This window comes from Oryzias melastigma, linkage group LG4 (assembly GCF_002922805.2).
Source record: "Oryzias melastigma strain HK-1 linkage group LG4, ASM292280v2, whole genome shotgun sequence".
Classification (NCBI taxonomy): Eukaryota; Metazoa; Chordata; class Actinopteri; order Beloniformes; family Adrianichthyidae; genus Oryzias; species Oryzias melastigma.
This window is the reverse complement of record NC_050515.1, coordinates 30,895,070-30,912,038: the sequence shown is the minus strand read 5'-3', so window position 1 is coordinate 30,912,038 and position 16,969 is coordinate 30,895,070. Positions and strand designations below refer to the sequence as shown.

Sequence of the window (16,969 nt, the reverse complement as noted above, 5' to 3'; positions counted from 1 at the left end):
GGCAATCCCGCCAAACCTCCAGAGCAGGGCGCGCGGGCCCGGCGCAGAGGGCGGGAAGGCACCGGAGCACAGAGAGCAGGTTTCTGTTTAGAATGTCCAGGTTTGTCTTATCGACTTGTAATCTTCATAATAAAGAAAGTTTTCTACGAAAAAACAAAAGTTTCATTTATTTATTTATTTGTTTGTTTTATCAATAAATCATGATTATCGCAAAAATATTAATAAAAATTTAGTTTGGTAAATAAAAAAGTCATAAGACCTCGCGCGTCAAATGGAGGAAAACGGAATCTTCTAGCGCCAGACCGTTTTTACCTGTTTCCATGGAAACCTGTTCTATGACAGTTCGTAACGATCTTCTTCATCGAACTTGACGTTGAGTACTACTTAGAATTATTATTAATTTAAAGAAATGTCGTCATCAGCCAACTCCGCGGAGGCTTCTGAGGAGGACGAGGAGGGAAAACTATACCAATGTATTCGAATATTCCCGGTTAATTACATGCTGGTTCTTCCGCAGTTTTCCCACCAGGAAATAAAGTGGTTTTCCATGTGCTTTCTGCAGATATCTATGAGCTCAAAGAGGACACAGGTGAGACTGAGAGGACTCCAGTCTGCTCCAGGTATGGAAGTCAGAGCTGCTGACGTCTGTTCATCAAACAGTTATTAAGAACCCCAGAGCATGACGTAATAATAAATATTTTCAGAGATTGAATAACTCTTTGATCAGTAGGCTTATTTAAAACAAACCTTTAATGTAATGAGAAACTATATTTGGGTCATTCCACTGAAAAATCCTTAAAATTCTTCATAATTGAACTTCATTTTTCATACAATTTTAATAGAATGCAGTAATACAAACATTTAATTATGAAAAATGAGTAGTAGTCAATCTCAGTTGACTTTATTTAATTTTTTACAACTTTAGAAATTTTATTATAATCATAATTATTTCTCTGCTGTTGCCAAAACTTAATTAAAAACTAAATTCTAAAGAAAAAAAACACACAATGTTTCCTATATATAAGAAATGATTGTTTGAATTAGGAAAATTGTAATATTTCTGACAAAAATATGACTTTCTTTTGTTCAAAGTTGTATTTCTCTAAGAATATTATTGAATCTGTTCTATTAATTGACATCAAATAAAGCTATTTTAATCCAAAAGTTTAGAATAGATTTCACTGCATAATCAGACAAATGATATGAATGTGAAAATACATTATTTAAAAAGCAGTGGAACTCTGATAATTCAACCTGCATGAACATGTTCAGTTCAAACGGACATTCAAGGCTCTAAACTTTATGCATGAAGTATGGCACTGCAGGCTAATGTCAGCACAATATTGGTAACACATATTTGATTTTCACAATAGGAATGAAGTGCAGTCATCTGCATCACAATGCATCCGAGCCACTCATGTGAAGCAGCAGTGATGAGTATTAGATATTCATTATATTTGCTGCCAGGAGAAAACATTTGTTTCCATTGGAGATGCTAACTGTAATATGTGTAACAGGAGAGCACAGCTCTGCCATCGGCTCCTTAATATCAGGAGTGTCAAACTCAATCACACAAGGGGCCAAAATCCAAAACACACCTTAGGTCGTGGGCCCAACAGGATAAGCATTTATTGATATCTATAGACATTTATTTTATCTCATTCTAGTGATAAAAACAACTGGAGAAACTTATGTTCTATACTTCTATTTAATAAGATCTGGCTTTTGCAGTTTTGAGTCATATCGTATCATGGTGTCCTTTTTCTTTTCCAGGCATCAATATTTGTCTCTTTTGAAATGGTTTTAATTTAATTTATTTTAATTTTTGTTTGAATTTAAGAAAACATTTTTAAATCCCTGGATCAGAGGTGTCAAACTCAATCACACAAGGGGCCAAAATCCAAAACACACCTTAGGTCACAGGCTGAACAGATAAACATTTATTGAACACTCTAAAACTACATTTTTAAAACTTTAAAACTGTAACTTTTTAACACAAATATGAACTAGATATATATCATTACCTGTGATAATGCTAGTGTGAATGCTGTCAACTGAATTTGGCTGCTGAAGATGCTGAAATTGATAGCCAACTTAAATATTAGCTAAATGTCAAATTAACACAAAAACTAAAACAAAAAAAAACAAAAACACAAAACTGCAAAAACTTCAAAATAGCTTGAAAAACGGAAAAAAGCCAAAATTTGCCAAAACAGCTAGGATGTAACTGAAATATTAGCTAAACTCCAAAACAGCCTAAAAATGTCTTATTAAATGCCAAAATAGTCCAAAAGGTTATCAGAGTGCCAATTTGTAAAACTTTAAAACTGTTACTTTTTAGCATATTTATGAATAATAAAAAGACAGAAATATTATTCCAGAATAAATCAACTTAAACCTAAAAAAACTTTTCATTATTTTACCCTCCATAAAAACATATCTTGTCAAAATTATACAAGTTAAAAATAAGTGCAATATAACATCGGGCCATTAATAACAATAAAATAAAATGATCTGGAGAGTCGGATAGAATTACCGGGAGGGCCGGATCCGGCCCTCCCGGTAATTCTATCCGACTCTCCAGATTCATTTTAGGGCAGGAGCTGCACGATTCATTAAAGTGTAATAAACTATCATCTTAATTGTCTTTATTTTTAGTAAGTTTAAAGCTACTATGGTTAAGATGTGTGCTTTACATCCACTCTGCGCACGACCTGATTGGTCGACTAATCAGAATAATGATTAGCTGACTGTTAAAATAATGGTTTGTGGCAGCACTAGGTAAAACCTTATTGCTTTGATTAAATAAAACGTGGATCTTGTGTCTTCCAGCCCAAAGAATTCACCTGTGCGTCTTGAGATTCATGTAGAAAGGAGGACACTCACAGCTGGTAAGAACGATACTCAAGATGCTTCTCCATGCAAAACACATCCGCATATGAAACTTTCATGTCTATATTTTCCTTTTTTGAGAGAAAACTTCTAAACATTTAGTCAAATGTTTGCTGATATGAGTTTAAGACAACAGTTTTGTCATGTTTTCCTGCACAGTAATAACAGTGAGATCAGCACACTAATGTGAAGCTGTTTTTGGGATGTGAATTATCTGCAGAGACTCCAAAAATGCGTAGACTGAAAAAAGCCAAAGGCATCAAAAAGAGCGTCCAGACCAGAGAGCCTTCACAGAAGAAGCCCTGGAATGAACCCAGTGAGTGGAAGTTCATCTACATGGATGAATCTTCTGGTTCTCTTCCAACTTTTCTTCGTATGCTTTCTCTTCAGGTGCAAATGTTTCGGATTACTTTAACTATGGTTTCACTGAAGACACTTGGAAAGCCTACTGTAAGAAACAGACTAAACTTCAAGGATTTAAACAAAGCCAAAAACTCCAAGTGATGGTAAGAAAACACATAAAAAAGTAATCCAGAATAACAGAAATACCCACTTATCTTAAAAATAAACCGATTTATTTGAAAGAAAGTCCTAGTTTTAAATCAAGTTTTAAGTTAATTGAATCTTGAGAGTGTTTTCTACATTAATAGATGGTGATTTTGTTCTGAAATAAGCTTTAAAGTCACAAAGAGAAGAAAGGAGTGCAGAGATTTAGTGACTTTTCATTGCAGGCTCAGAAGACTCGAACTGGAGTCAAAGCTGAAGAGTCTGTCTCTGCTGAGAACGTCTCAGGAAAACCAGCTGCTGTAGCTTCCAGGTTTGAACCATGTTTTTCAGGAGTTCTTATTTGTCAGTGAAGGTTTATACTCATCCAGGTGGTGTTGTCTTGAAGTTGAGTCATAGCAACAAGACTTAAAGTCGTCTTCCTTGAAACGTTTCGCCGTGTGTTTAAAGGTGGCTAATTCTAATTAGCCTCTGAGTTAGGGGCCCTGTAAAGATTCTTTTCATGGGGTCCAAAATCCCTGATGATCATCTTTTGATCTGTTCTATTAAAGCGTTCCCAGTGGTCTTTTAATTATAATTATGTTGTTAAAAAAAAATCTTTATGACATAGTTTCTGCAGAGCAGCTGGAGTTAATCAGAAATTCACCTCTGAGTTGTGGACGGAGCTGTCGACATGGAGTAAACCTGCGCTCATTTCCCATCATCCCTTTGTTTAAACTCTCTCCCACTAGTTTACAGCCCCTCACACCCCCAACCTAACATTAACTGTGCAACAAAAATGGTGAACAATAATTGAGCTATCCAGGTGTACAGTTCTGATCCAGATTCCAGCTCAAATGGGGAAAACAAAGACGTTCATGGATCTATTGGTCTGTAAGTGGATACATCAGATCCTACATCACACCCTCACCTTATTTCTGTCTGCTCATTATTGAAAAAAAATTGAACTAGAAAAGTTGCATTACCTGTGATAATGCTAGTGTGAATGCTTTTACTGAATGTTGAAGATGCTGAGGCAGGAACTGTCATTGGTGTATGTTCGGAACATGCTGAATGTTTTGATGCCAAATTTAATTTGCAGGAAGTGCACTAGAATTTGAAAATTTTCTTGAAAACTGCTAAAAATTTCAAAAATTGTGTAACATTTACAAAAATTGAAAGTAATATCAGGAATGTACTGAAGGCCTTGATATGAAAATTGCACAGGATTCAAAGTCCAGAAAAAAATGGAAAGAATTTCAAAAAAAATATTGCAAAAAATGCCAAACATTTTAAAATGTGTAAAAGGTATGAATACTAAAAGTACAAGCATGAATATCCTGAATGATTTGATGCCAAAAATGTGCTTCAAATATTTGAAGAATTACGTGAAGAGAAAAAAAATCACAATATTTGGGTAAAATTGAAAAAAAATATGTGAAATTCAAAAATTGCTTAAAATGTTAAAAAATGCATAAGTGCTAGTGCAAGCATGAATGTCATGAACATGCTGAATATTTTGATTGCAGAAATTGCAGAAACTTGAAAAAAATCACATTAATTTTTAATAAAAATCACACAAATTGCGTAAAATCCTAAAAACGTAAAATGTACAAAAACCAAAAGTACAAGCAGGAACGTCCTTAATGTGCTGAACGTTTGATACCAAGATTGCTGAAATGACTGAAAGTGTGACTGAGTTTTTACAAATCAAAAACCTTACAGAAGAATAAGTGAGGAATAAAAATAAAGAGAAAAAGAATCACTTTCACAGCATTTACACTATAAAGAAATCCTTAGAAATTGAATTTTATTCATAATTTCTTCTCTTTCTTTGCCCTCCATCATGAGAAAAGTGCCACAAGGACACATTAAAAACACCAAAACCACTCTTTTCATGGAGTGAGTCTACGGTTACCCTTCAGGGAAGGTCATGAACTGGAGTGCAGCATCTTCTCTTTCTGCTGTGATGGAGCTGCTGTCTGCCCCAGAGAGAGGGCAGGATAAACCTTCTACTGTAGCCCAATAGGAGAGGTCCTTACTCATGGCGTGAAGCAGACGAGGTGATGCTGAAAAAGGTCTGATGTAGCATCAGTTGATTTGGAGGTGATGACGTCAACCAGAGCTGCACCCAGAGCGGCCCGCAGGAATAATCTCGATCTTTTCTTAGAAAATGTGAGTTATAAGCCGAGCTCTGGCTCACAGAGTTTGTTTTCTAAAGCTGGAGCAGCTCTAGTGACAGATGCATTAAGGACCTGCAAGCAGTCCTTTAACAAGCTGCCGTCAAACATGGCTGCCGAGCCCTTTTTCAGAGGGATTTTTCTCCACTGCTGACTAAGTCGCAGTGACAGAAAGAGGTTAGTGTTCCATCTCTGTGGTGCTGTGGGTGTGTTCAGTGTGGGTGAGGGCACGCGGGTCAGTACAGTAAAGGGCTGCCTGTGGAAAAGCCGAGATGACCCAGATAAGAAGTTTTAATGCAATAATGGGCCTGTAGTGGTTTATGCAGGGACACGGGGGAATACGATTAGGCTAAACTGATGTGTTATTTTTAACATTTCATGAGTGCAGAGCAGTAGAACATATGTTTGTAATCTACGGTGAGTCTAAAAAAGGGAGTCTCATTTGCTCTTTTGCTCACTGAATAAAATGAGCTTTTGTTGGGTCTGTTGTGCATGCCCATTATTTCCTGCATTACCTGTTCAGCAGAAAGTCAGAGGCGAACGGCGGCGTGAGAAACGGACCCAGTGGGAGCAGGAGCAGAAAGAAAAGCAGTCCATGTTATCGAGCCAGAGGTGCTCAGGTAAGGAGTGCATGTGCGTCCAGCATGGAGGCTCTCAAATGAATTCAGGATCTGCTCTCACTGGACCGCTCCTATGACCGGTGGAGGGCCTGATGTCATGTGATCTCTGGTTTGCTTTGGCTCCACTTGAATCCAGTTTCTCAACTGTCAGAATGGATGGAATGATTCTCTTTCACTACGATTCTGTTCAAACCTCAATTTTTATGGTTTTGATTCAGTTCTATATATCATTCATGTGCCATAAAACAACAAAAACCAAAAATTTAGAAAATTCCTTTTTCAAACTTACAAATAAGAAAGTGACACCTAAAAACATTGGCTTATTAAGCTCAGTGTAACGTAACTCTGGAACATTAAATATGTTAAACTTAGCACATCATACACATGGAAATGTATGCAGAAGGACGGCAACGACCTCCTTTACCCACGATTCAGTTCAACAGTGGAACCCAGCGTGGATTTAAACCAAGAATCGAGTCATTCCTACTCAGAACACTAGGGTCGAACACTTCCATTCTTTACAGGAGTTGATGCTTTCGATTCATCTCCTGGTAAAGAATCGTCTCCTTCGACTCTTCACAAAGGATTTGTACAGACCTTTATTTTACCAAAATAACGGCTTGTATGTTAAAAAATGCTTTAATGTGTCGTATAATCATGAGAAGCTGTTGAATTGCAGAATTTTTTGCATTTATGTTGGCATGCTAGTTCTTTTAAGTTAATTTGTAATTAGTTAAGCTTTTTAGTTATTGTTTTGAAGAAGTAAGTTCCTCTTCATGAATTAACTTTTATTATCTTTTGTTTTATCCCGTTGGGAATAAATTAAATAAAGATCTAAAAACTAAATAACAAAAATGTTTTTATCCAACAAACAGTTTGAGGACTTGCTGTTCTTGATTCACCCAAGAAGGAAAATATAAATAAGAATAAAACTGGAGGATCTTTTTTTATTTTTGTCTCGAGGAAAATGAGAAAAATTGAAAAATTTCATAAAGTTAAGAAGACCCGAGCAGGCTGCCTCCCCACGCCGCAGCGGCTCTCCGTCTCGTCTTCTGTGGGGTAGCGGGCGCGCTCGCTCCAGCCCCATGGGCCTTGCAACAGACTTGTGACCTGTAGACCTAGCAGAACGGGCTCCAGCAACCCTGCAGCCCCAAAAGGGATACTGTGGGTTAGAAAATGGATGGAATTTCAGGATGAGAAGAACACTTGGATTGATCTTCCATGTACTCCACCAGCTGATCGAGCCACTGAAACTGACACAAAGCCGAGTCCCTGATGCAACATGGGCCGCATATGGGTTCAAAGTGGGCAGAAAATGTGGGTCACGACTGGGTTTATCCACAGTTTCTGTGGTGGCCCCACCTGTGTTTGCCCTCATTGACTTAAGTAGGGACTCAGTGGGCTAAGTCGCTATGCTAGCCAGCTGCCTGGTGGACAACATAGGTCCACTGTAGCATGCTAGCTGCTATATCATTGCTAGCAAGCCCTGCTGTAGAGAGCTAGCGAGCTCCGATGTATTGAGCTCCAGGGTATCAAGCTGTTTTGATCTAGAAACTCAGTTTTTCACAGAGCGGCTGGCTAGCATAGCAAGCTAACCCACTGAATCCCCACGTAAGTCAATGTGGGCAAACACAGGTGAGGCCACCACAGAAACTGCAGACAAACCCATTCGGGGCCACATTTTCTGCCCACTTTGAATCCATTTGGGGCCAATCTGGCTTTGCTGACTGGGAATTGTGATCCTGCGAGTCCTAACTTCGATCTTTCCCTCTGATCGTCCCATGTTTGCATTTCAGGAGGTCTCTGACACATCCCATGAAGAGAACAGCTCCCCTTTTTATGAGAAGCCCCATGGAGACAGTACCAGAAGGCTCTTCCCATTGGTCTCTCCACCATGTAAGTCGCTCTGCTGACAGACTAAACCAACATGTTAGTCTGACGGTTTGTGATCAGTGAGGTAAATTCCTGTGCAGGAGTTGAACTGAGAAACTGCAGTTTAGGAAACAGGAGAGGAGTTTTACACTGAAACCTTCAGAGGAAGTGGTCCACATGAGTCCAGTCTTCATCCTACTGCCGCACTATTGTGTGTTTGTGGAGCTGGAACTGTTGTCAAAATAGGTATTCCTGGAGAGCTGAAGTACAGATGAGTGAGTGTGCACACATGTGGATGCTTAACTCAGATACACTTCAGGAGTTCTTGCAGCCAGGTGTTTGGATCCCCGTTCAGGATGGAGCCCTTCAGGCCTGTCAGTCTTCAGACTTCCTCTTGGGTTTTGTCGTAAATCAGATGGAAATCCAGATTGGCTCCCTGGCGCAAGCTCACAGCTGAGCACATGCCATGTCTTTGTCTTCAAAGCTCTCAAAACAGACCCCTCTCCTTCTCCTAACAGTTTCATAATTCGAAACAAACCCATGCCAGGGCCGCTGTTACAACCAAAATACCAAACATCCTGCCGACTACAGCTTTGAAGTGTATTTGCTCAGCTTTTGTCCAAGTCCCTCCCCCTTTCTTTAAGTCACTGGATCTGCCTCCTTTTGTGATGTAAATGTATAGCGTGATAAAAATAGCCCTCAGTAAAAAAAGAAAAGTGCTGGCTCTGCAGATTGTGGCGTAAGAAATGTGCTGAACAGAGCGACCGTGGGGAGCAAGGGTAGAGGAACAGAGGGGGCTGTTTTCACTTTTTGTTTGCTCGTCAGTGAGGTCACATTCTAAGTGTACTGCTCCTGTCGGAGCGCGTTTTGTAGCGAGAAGGCTTTTTATGACCAGGTTGCATGTGCATCGTTTGTGGCCTGCAATGCTGGTTTCCTTCACAGGTTTGTAGGGCACCACAGAGACGGAGGCAAACGGAACTCGGACCAAAGCAGAAATATCAAGACTAGATCAGATGTTCTGCAGTGTTTTCCAAGGGAACATCATTTAGGATCAAAATATCTTATGATTTTATATTAGTGTATCAAAAAGATCTGCAGAGCCTTGTTTTTATATATAGAAATACAAATTGATTTGTCCAGACTCAATGGCTCTACCATATACCAGGAACGATTGGATACTTTGAGGAAATGTATGCACCTCTGTCCATGTGGACCAGGAGTCCCCAAACTTTCTCTTGTGAGGGCCACATAACTCTTTTCTTCTCTGATGAGGGTCGGGGTCGGTTTGTAGGCTAACAGAAGAAGTGTAACAATCACAGCCTAAACGTGAACATTTATGGTTTTACAGAAAGACACTCTTAGCTGAATTTTAAATATTTCATTTCTGTAATCTTTGTTAAAAAAAATAATGTCAAAAGATTTTAAAAACTAGATATACAGCATTACCTGTGATAATGCTAGTGTTAATGCTGTAAGCTGAATGTGACCGCTGAAGATGCTGAAATTGATAACTAAAAATGCTGAAGCTGATAGCTGAAAACACTGAATGTTCTATTCTATTCTTTTCTATTCCATTTGCTTCTGTTCTATTCTACTCTATTCTGTTCTGTTCTATTAGATTCTATTCTATTCTTTTAGATTCTATTCTAGTCTGTTAGATTTGGTTCTGTTCTGTTCTATTCAATTTTATTCAGTTCTGTTCTATTCTATTCTTTTCTATTCTATTAGATTTGGTTTTACTCTATTCTATTCTATCTAAGTTTGTTCTATTCTATTTTATTCTATTAGATTCAGGTCTATTCTATTCTATTATTCTATTCTATTCTATTCTATTCTATTCTATTATTCTATTCTATTCGAGTTTGTTTTATTCTATTCTATTCGAGTTTGTTCTATTCTATTCTATTCTATTCTATTCTATTCGAGTTTGTTCTATTCTATTCTATTCTATTAGATTCGGGGATTATTCTAATCTATTCTATTCTATTCTATTCTATTTGGTTCTATTCTATTTGGTTCTATTCTATTCTTTCAGAAATTAGTCCCAAAAGTTAAAGTCCCATTAGTCGTCAATCATCTCAATGTCTGTATTTTGTTTTCATTGGACCCGTCTCCTGGAGGAGCTTTGAGCTGCAGACAAACACACAGAACAAGTCTTTGGTGACTCGATGGTGGATTTGAACTCACAACCTTCTTGTCTTGGGACAGTCACTCTACCACAAAGCCAGTGAGCTGTAGGTGAATGATTAATCATCTGAATTCCACAGAAAGCATTCCTCATTCATGTGAGGAGGAGTCCGAGAGCAGCTGAAGCTCTTTCTGTTTTTAGCTGCAGCAGATGAGCCCCCCCTTCCTGTGTCTGCTGCGTCACCTTAAAGCTTCTCTAAAAATAGAGCTGAGGACACGTTTAATCTGAGAGGGAAAAAGTTGCAGCGATAAGAGTGAAATCTTCACTTTCGTATTGTTTTCTGTTCTGTTTGAGGTCATTACGTGATGCTGATGTTCTCAGTGACCACGCTTCGGTCTGCTCTCCGTCCATCGGCTTCCTGTCAAACATGCTGAGTGGCTTTAGCTGTGGGGATGTCCTGCACCGCATAGCCTCCTCCTGAGTGTCTGCCTGATTGAAATTACACTAATTCACTTTTTGGGAAACTTGCAGCTTTGGAATTTTTCAAACACAGCCTAACTGCAGTAAAATAACTGCGCCCTCCCTCTCTTTTTCCACATGTCTAAAGGTGGGAAGTTGGCCTTTTTCCATGGGAATAGCTTCAAAGCCTCATAAAAAGTGTAGGATAGCATTTTTGTGGTTGATCAGAGGTTCTTTTAGACTGGTGCTCAGATACACCATATAAATGTGCATTTACAGTAATAGAAGAATAATAGAATAATGTTATGCTTTCATCTGACCATTTACAGGTAAAACCTTTGGTTTGAATTAGTGGAATACTGGAACTGCAGATGAATGTTGGTATGAAAAAAGGCTGGTGCATGACTTGTCACTTGTTTTGTTTTTTTAGCTTTTCTGTTCCAACCGAGATCAGGATATGGATCTTCCTTCTGTACTTCTACTCTGAGCAGGTCAGTAACTTCCTCTCTGAGAACATGTGTTTCATCAAAGAAAGAAAACCTTCTGATGAGATTAAAAAGAAGAGACAGAACAATGACTTCTCCTCCTCACTTCAGACTTGTTACGCCTGCTTCACATTGCACACGGAAGCGGCGTGAAGCGGCATGGAACGAAGGCCGCTTCCATTCAGCACCCTTGTTAACCTATGTAATGGTTCATACCAGGTGTGGAGCGCCGCGATCCTCCGCGGAAGGCTCGCGCCGTGCAGCGGATCAATTCAGCATCTGGTCTATTTTGGGCGAGCGATCCGCGTCAATTATGACAAGAAGTTACATCAAGTTACATGAGAAAATCCAGTTTATTTTCAAAATATAACCAATTTTTTACAATTAAAGACAGCGATTGATGAACGTGATCATGTTTGTGTATCTAAACAGACTGTAGAGATTAGATTAAATACTGAAGATTCCAGTGCTGATAGCTGAAAATGCTGAAATTGATAACTAAAAATGCTTAAGCTGAAATTGCTGAAGCTGATAGCGACTAAAATATTAGCTAAATGCCAAATTAGCCTAAAGAAACGGATCATTAAAAAACTTGGCCGAAACAACTAACTTGTAGCTGAAATATTAGCCAATCTCCAAAAAAGCCTAAAAAATCTTAATAAAAAGCCAAAATAGTCCAAAAACTGGCAGAATGCCAATTTTTAAAACTTCAAAACTGTAACTTTTTAACATATTATGAATGATAAAAATACAGGAAATTTGAAAATAAGCGTAAGAAAACATTGGTCCATTAATAACAATAAAATAAAATGATCTGGAGGGCCGGATAGAATTACCCAGAGGGCCGGATCCGGCCCCCGGGCCTTGAGGTTGACTGATCTGGGCTAGAGGATCTGGATGGAGATGCAGATTTCCTGTCCAGACTATTGAAGTATTGAGGATGGACAGTTCATGAAGAAAGTCATTTGTTTTTGATTGATTTGAAGTTATTAGAATCTCCTTCTTTATCTTTTTGTAAAAACTGAGAAGTAAACTGAGATTTCTCCAAAGTTTTCAGATTTTCCTGAAATCCTGTTTTGTGGTTTTATGAGCTGGAGCCCCAATTTATGTAAAATAATCAAATACTAGAACTCAAACAGCGGGCGCTGAATCTATAGTTCATGAAAGTCTAATTCATGGAATAGAATTATGGAAATGGAAACACTTTTCCATGATATTCAAATGTACTGGAAATGGTGTTGACCTAATGACCAAATAAGGAAGAATACTAGATGACAACTGTGTTTATTCCTTCATCCTCCTGTTTATCAGTATTTATCTTCCCCTCTCTCTTCTGGGTGTCTACAAACCCCCACATTTCGGCCTGAATTTACACAGCTCAGATCCCGAGTGTCTGACCCCAGGCTCCAAAGTTTTTCTCCGGCTCCGTTTGATGCTCGGATGTTGTTGTCCTTCTGCTCCTCCCAGACCATCTCTCGCCCGCTTCCTGTCCCTTTACCTTTTCCATCTTCCTTTCGTCCGACTCTTTCTCCGTCCTCTGTGTCTGATGTGTGCCCAATTTAACTCACTGCTTTGATGTGTTTTTTTCACTTCTCAGAGAATCTGCCAAATCCTCACATCCTTCATGGACTTACTCTTTCCTGCAGTTCTTTAGGACTCTGCCAGCCGTATTCTGTACGCTTTATGAATCATTTCCTTTCATTTTTCGACTTCGACACACATGTGCGGTTTTACACTGAAGGTCCAAGGCGCCCGGCTGCAGCCCAGTTCTCTCCGGGGGATATTAGGAGCACATATGCCTGGCGGGACTTTGACTTCCCCCTGAAGACCAGATGCAGATGGATTATCATAGATGTGCAGTTCAGTAGTTTGGTGTGAGGATGCACATGAAAACACCTATCCAGGTGTTGTTGCAACAACAGAGTAATCCTCACTTTGACTGAACCAGAGTATGTTAATAATGTTGATAGGTGCATTAAACAGACATTAGTGCTGCTCATCTTCTGGTAAAGGTCTGGTCCTTCTTTCTTCTTGAACTGGATGGACCCTGCAGGAATGGGTGAAGTGTGGACAGGCGGCATCATATGGCCTGTGCTTGCATGTCTTCCCCAAGGTCTCCACTAGGGGTGAGCCAAAATATCGATATTGCAATAAATCGCGATATTTAGTCCTGCGATTGATTCTGGATGGGTTCTCTCCAAGTATTGATCTTTTATTTTCATTTGAAGAGGCTGTAAAACGTTATATTCATCATTCTTTGGTGAAACGTTCCTTTGGAGGTAGATAGGGGGTGGCCTTTGCACCAGTGTGTCTGGAAGCTACTTGAATTATTTAACTTTTGTTCTGTTGTTTACAACAATTTAGCACTAAGTAGTGTCACTGCTGTTCATGTTTACTATTGTTTACACTGAGTTTTACTGATAATTCCAGTTCATCTGGTGTCAATGCTCGTCAGAGACATAGTGTTACTGATTTCAGCACAAAAGTGCACAAAAACTATAAAATAAATGGGGATATATTTTCCTAAAAAATATGTGTTCTTCTATATCAGGTGACTGCAACCTTCCACACTGAAAGAGCCATTCAGATTGGAATCTTATCGACCACAATGTGATAAAAGCCACAAATGTGTATTTCATTCTTTAAAAAAATATATTATTTATGTTCATGTGACCATTTTAAAACTCTAAATACTTGTTTTGTTAAAAAAATGAAATAGTTCACAACTTTCATGACTTCCATTCAAGATAAAAGGCATCCTGTATCGCATTGAATCATTATAATGCAGAAAATTTAGTCCTATGTTGTGTGATGTTAGTAATGATTAAAAAAAACAACCCTATAAACATTTTATTTTATCGCTGTTGTTGTATCTTAGCTTGTAAAGGTAACAAACAAAAATTAAGCCAAATCTATTTAAGTGACGCTAACCAGATTTTTTGGACCAAAGGCTTAAAATCCTTGAATTTGTTTAATAATAGACAGTTTATTTCATCATCCTATGAGCTGACATCAAACTGATTTTCTGTGGTACATGACACTCAAAGATCTGTTAAAATGTTCCACTTTAGTAAGCGTCAACGCTGCACTGCTGGATGAATTCTTGGAGCATTATGGGTGTCGTAGTCAGGACGTGGTGGGGTGATGCACACTGTGCTTACACTGTAAATTAAGTTTGACTTATTTGGCTGTTTTGTTTGCTTGATGCGCCTTAAACTGTAGTCTGAAAAACACGGTACTTTTGAAAATTAAAAACATTTCATTCTTCAATCAACGAGCCACAAAGGAGGTGTCGAAGAGCCACATGTGGTTCCAGAGCCTCGGGCTGCAGACCCATGTTCTATATGTTGTGAGTTATTAGAGATGATTTTGACCAATTACTGCAGGATCGTGATGTCATCGATATCGTGAGCCATGTATTGCGTATTGCATCATATGGTGAGGTACCCAGTGATTCCCGGCCCTAGTCTCCACACCAGACTCCATTCATTCAATGTTTTCCATTGATACACAGGCCGCTTCCTGGTTCACTGTTTGCCAGACCAGAAGTAATACTCAGTGACAACAGGCTCCTCACGTGTGGATTTATAGTCTCCATCTTTGAACTGGGAGTCGCTGGATGACCTTCACACACATTCAGTTGACTGTCGGCCCACTTGGAAGTGTTCAGCAGGAAGCAGCGTGTATGTTGAAGCCACGTGGGCAGACAGAAGGCTCAGATTGTATTCATAATATGCCTACCATCCGTTCTGGTGGACTGGCGAGCACACACTGTGTCCTGACATGGAGCCAGTCACTTCAAACACACGGAAAACACAGCTGCACATTTCCAAAACCTGCTTTGATCCTTTTACAGACCAGTCCGCTGCTTTTCTGCTGTTGATTCAGCTGCAAAATTTCAGCACAGGAACTGTTTTCTTTATTTAATTAGAAATAGTGCATCAAAACAAGGAGGAAGTCAAGTTTCCTATAAAGACGGCCAGGAAAGTATAGGAAAAGACTGTGAACAACACTGCTGGAGGAGTGTTCAGAAAAGCTGCGTGTTGTTCGATTTTTCACTGAAATCTCTAGTTATGCTGATGACATTCTGTCTTTTATTTTAAACTCTAGCAGACAAGCTGACAGCTCGGACGTGCCCTTAAAGCCACGTTTTCAGTGTTCCTCAGGTAAGGACACCGTAGGACAACTATTCACTGTGTTTACTGTATTGTTTTAGAGGTTCTGTCAACAGTCAGCAAATCTTCTTGTCTTTTTTTAAGTAGTTGCCATAATCTGGCTCCAACGGAGCCCCTAAAGGGACATTGAAGTAAAAAAAAAAAAAAAAAAAAAAATCTACAAATTTTCTACAAAAATGTTTCTACAAATTGAAGTAAAAAAAAGGAAAACTCTGGTTACTAACTTGTGCTCACCATATAGTAGCTGGTGCGTAACTGATGCATACCAAATAGTGACTGGTGTGCACCAGATAGTAATTTGTGTGCACCATGTAGAAACTGGTGTGTAGCAGATAGTAACTGCTGCACACTAAATAGTAAGTGCTTTGGCAACCAGAGTTTTTCTTTTCTAAAAATTGAGGTAAAAAAAAATCTGGTTGCTGGCTGGTGCACACCAGTTACTCTCTGGTGCAAACCAGTTAGCAATTCTTTTTTTTTTTTTACTTCAATGTCCCTTCATGGACGCAGAAGGTTCCTAATATTTATTTATTTATACTTTACCATGCTAAATGCAGATAATTTAGCATATCCATTTGCATTATTTATATAAATCAAAGATAATTTGTTTTTTTGATAATTAGCAAAAACATTATTACATTATTCTAGAAAGTATTTTTACACATCTCTCATTAAGTTCTCTGTTTTTACTATTAGGTATCATTGCCCTTTCCACACTTAAACTAATTTACAGACATGGTTATGATGTTAAATGAATGTTCCATGGTCTGTAGATAGTCCACACATTTTTCTGCTGTCAAATTGACAGTTAACAGTTTTTGAAGTGGGCTAGACTACAATATTTCTGGTCCTGATTTGAGTGCTGGTTTACACAAAAAGCCCTAATGTCCCCTCCCATTAAAATACTGTTTTTTTTGTTTGTTTTGTTTGTTTTTAACATGTATTTGTGACATTTTCCTTATGTAAGAAAACAAATATAATAAATAATTTTGTTTTTGTATTTCTGAGTATTTCTCCTTTTAAATCAATCAAACTGTCTTGGACAGACTCTGTCTGCATGAATGATCTTCTTTCCATCAACAGCTCTGCTGCACATGCACTAAACCCTCATCTGTTCCTAGTGTCTAGTTCAGGTTCTGGAGAAGAGAAGATGGTATCTTCACATTGACTGCAGTCAAATGAGCCGCCGTTCACATTTCTGTGGTCAAATCAGCATCACTGGATTTTTGGTGTGAGTTTCATCCAATACTTACGGTAGCAGGACTGAGAACGCTGGAAAATCTCCACCAGACTCCACGGAGCTTCTTGATGTGACCACGGAAATGTGAACGGCGGCTCATTTGACCGCAGTTGGAAAGGATTGTAAATCAATGAAAGAGCATTTTGATGTTAGCTTTGATTATTTTATCAAGAACTCTGAGAAACCAATGATTGAATGTATTGATCACAGTCAATAAACATTGGAGAATTAGCTAAAAGAGTCTTTGGTGAACTGGAAGGAGAAAGAATCAGGATTTTGGAGGAAGTTCTGTCCATGAAGATCTAAAACTCTGCTTTTCACAACCGTCGTGGGACAACTTTAGACTATGATAGTACAGACTAAACAGCCATTTTCTGATGGTAATTATTACAGTTCTAAGAGTCAGTGAACGTATCGGAACTCATCGATTTTGATTGG

At 38.7% G+C, this 16,969-nt stretch overlaps 1 protein-coding gene across 5 annotated transcripts in view; it reads left to right on the top strand.

Annotated features, from left to right (window-relative positions):
- The first annotated feature begins 305 nt into the window (after positions 1–305).
- Positions 306–16,969, top strand: part of fip1l1a (FIP1 like 1a (S. cerevisiae)) — a 26,187-nt gene continuing 9,523 nt past the window's right edge. Inside the window, exons 1-10 of one of the 5 annotated variants that reach the window (XM_024259113.2) lie at positions 308–473; positions 563–620; positions 2,833–2,891; positions 3,113–3,208; positions 3,283–3,398; positions 3,624–3,709; positions 6,079–6,175; positions 7,972–8,071; positions 11,065–11,125; positions 15,230–15,285. In XM_024259113.2, the coding sequence (XP_024114881.1) occupies positions 410–473; positions 563–620; positions 2,833–2,891; positions 3,113–3,208; positions 3,283–3,398; positions 3,624–3,709; positions 6,079–6,175; positions 7,972–8,071; positions 11,065–11,125; positions 15,230–15,285 (793 nt within the window). In that variant the 5' untranslated portion in view covers positions 308–409. Of the gene's footprint in view, positions 474–562; positions 621–2,832; positions 2,892–3,112; positions 3,209–3,282; positions 3,399–3,623; positions 3,710–6,078; positions 6,176–7,971; positions 8,072–11,064; positions 11,126–15,229; positions 15,286–16,969 lie in introns of all 5 variants that reach the window. The other 4 variants (XM_024259114.2, XM_024259112.2, XM_024259111.2 and 1 more) reach the window with 4 other exon arrangements.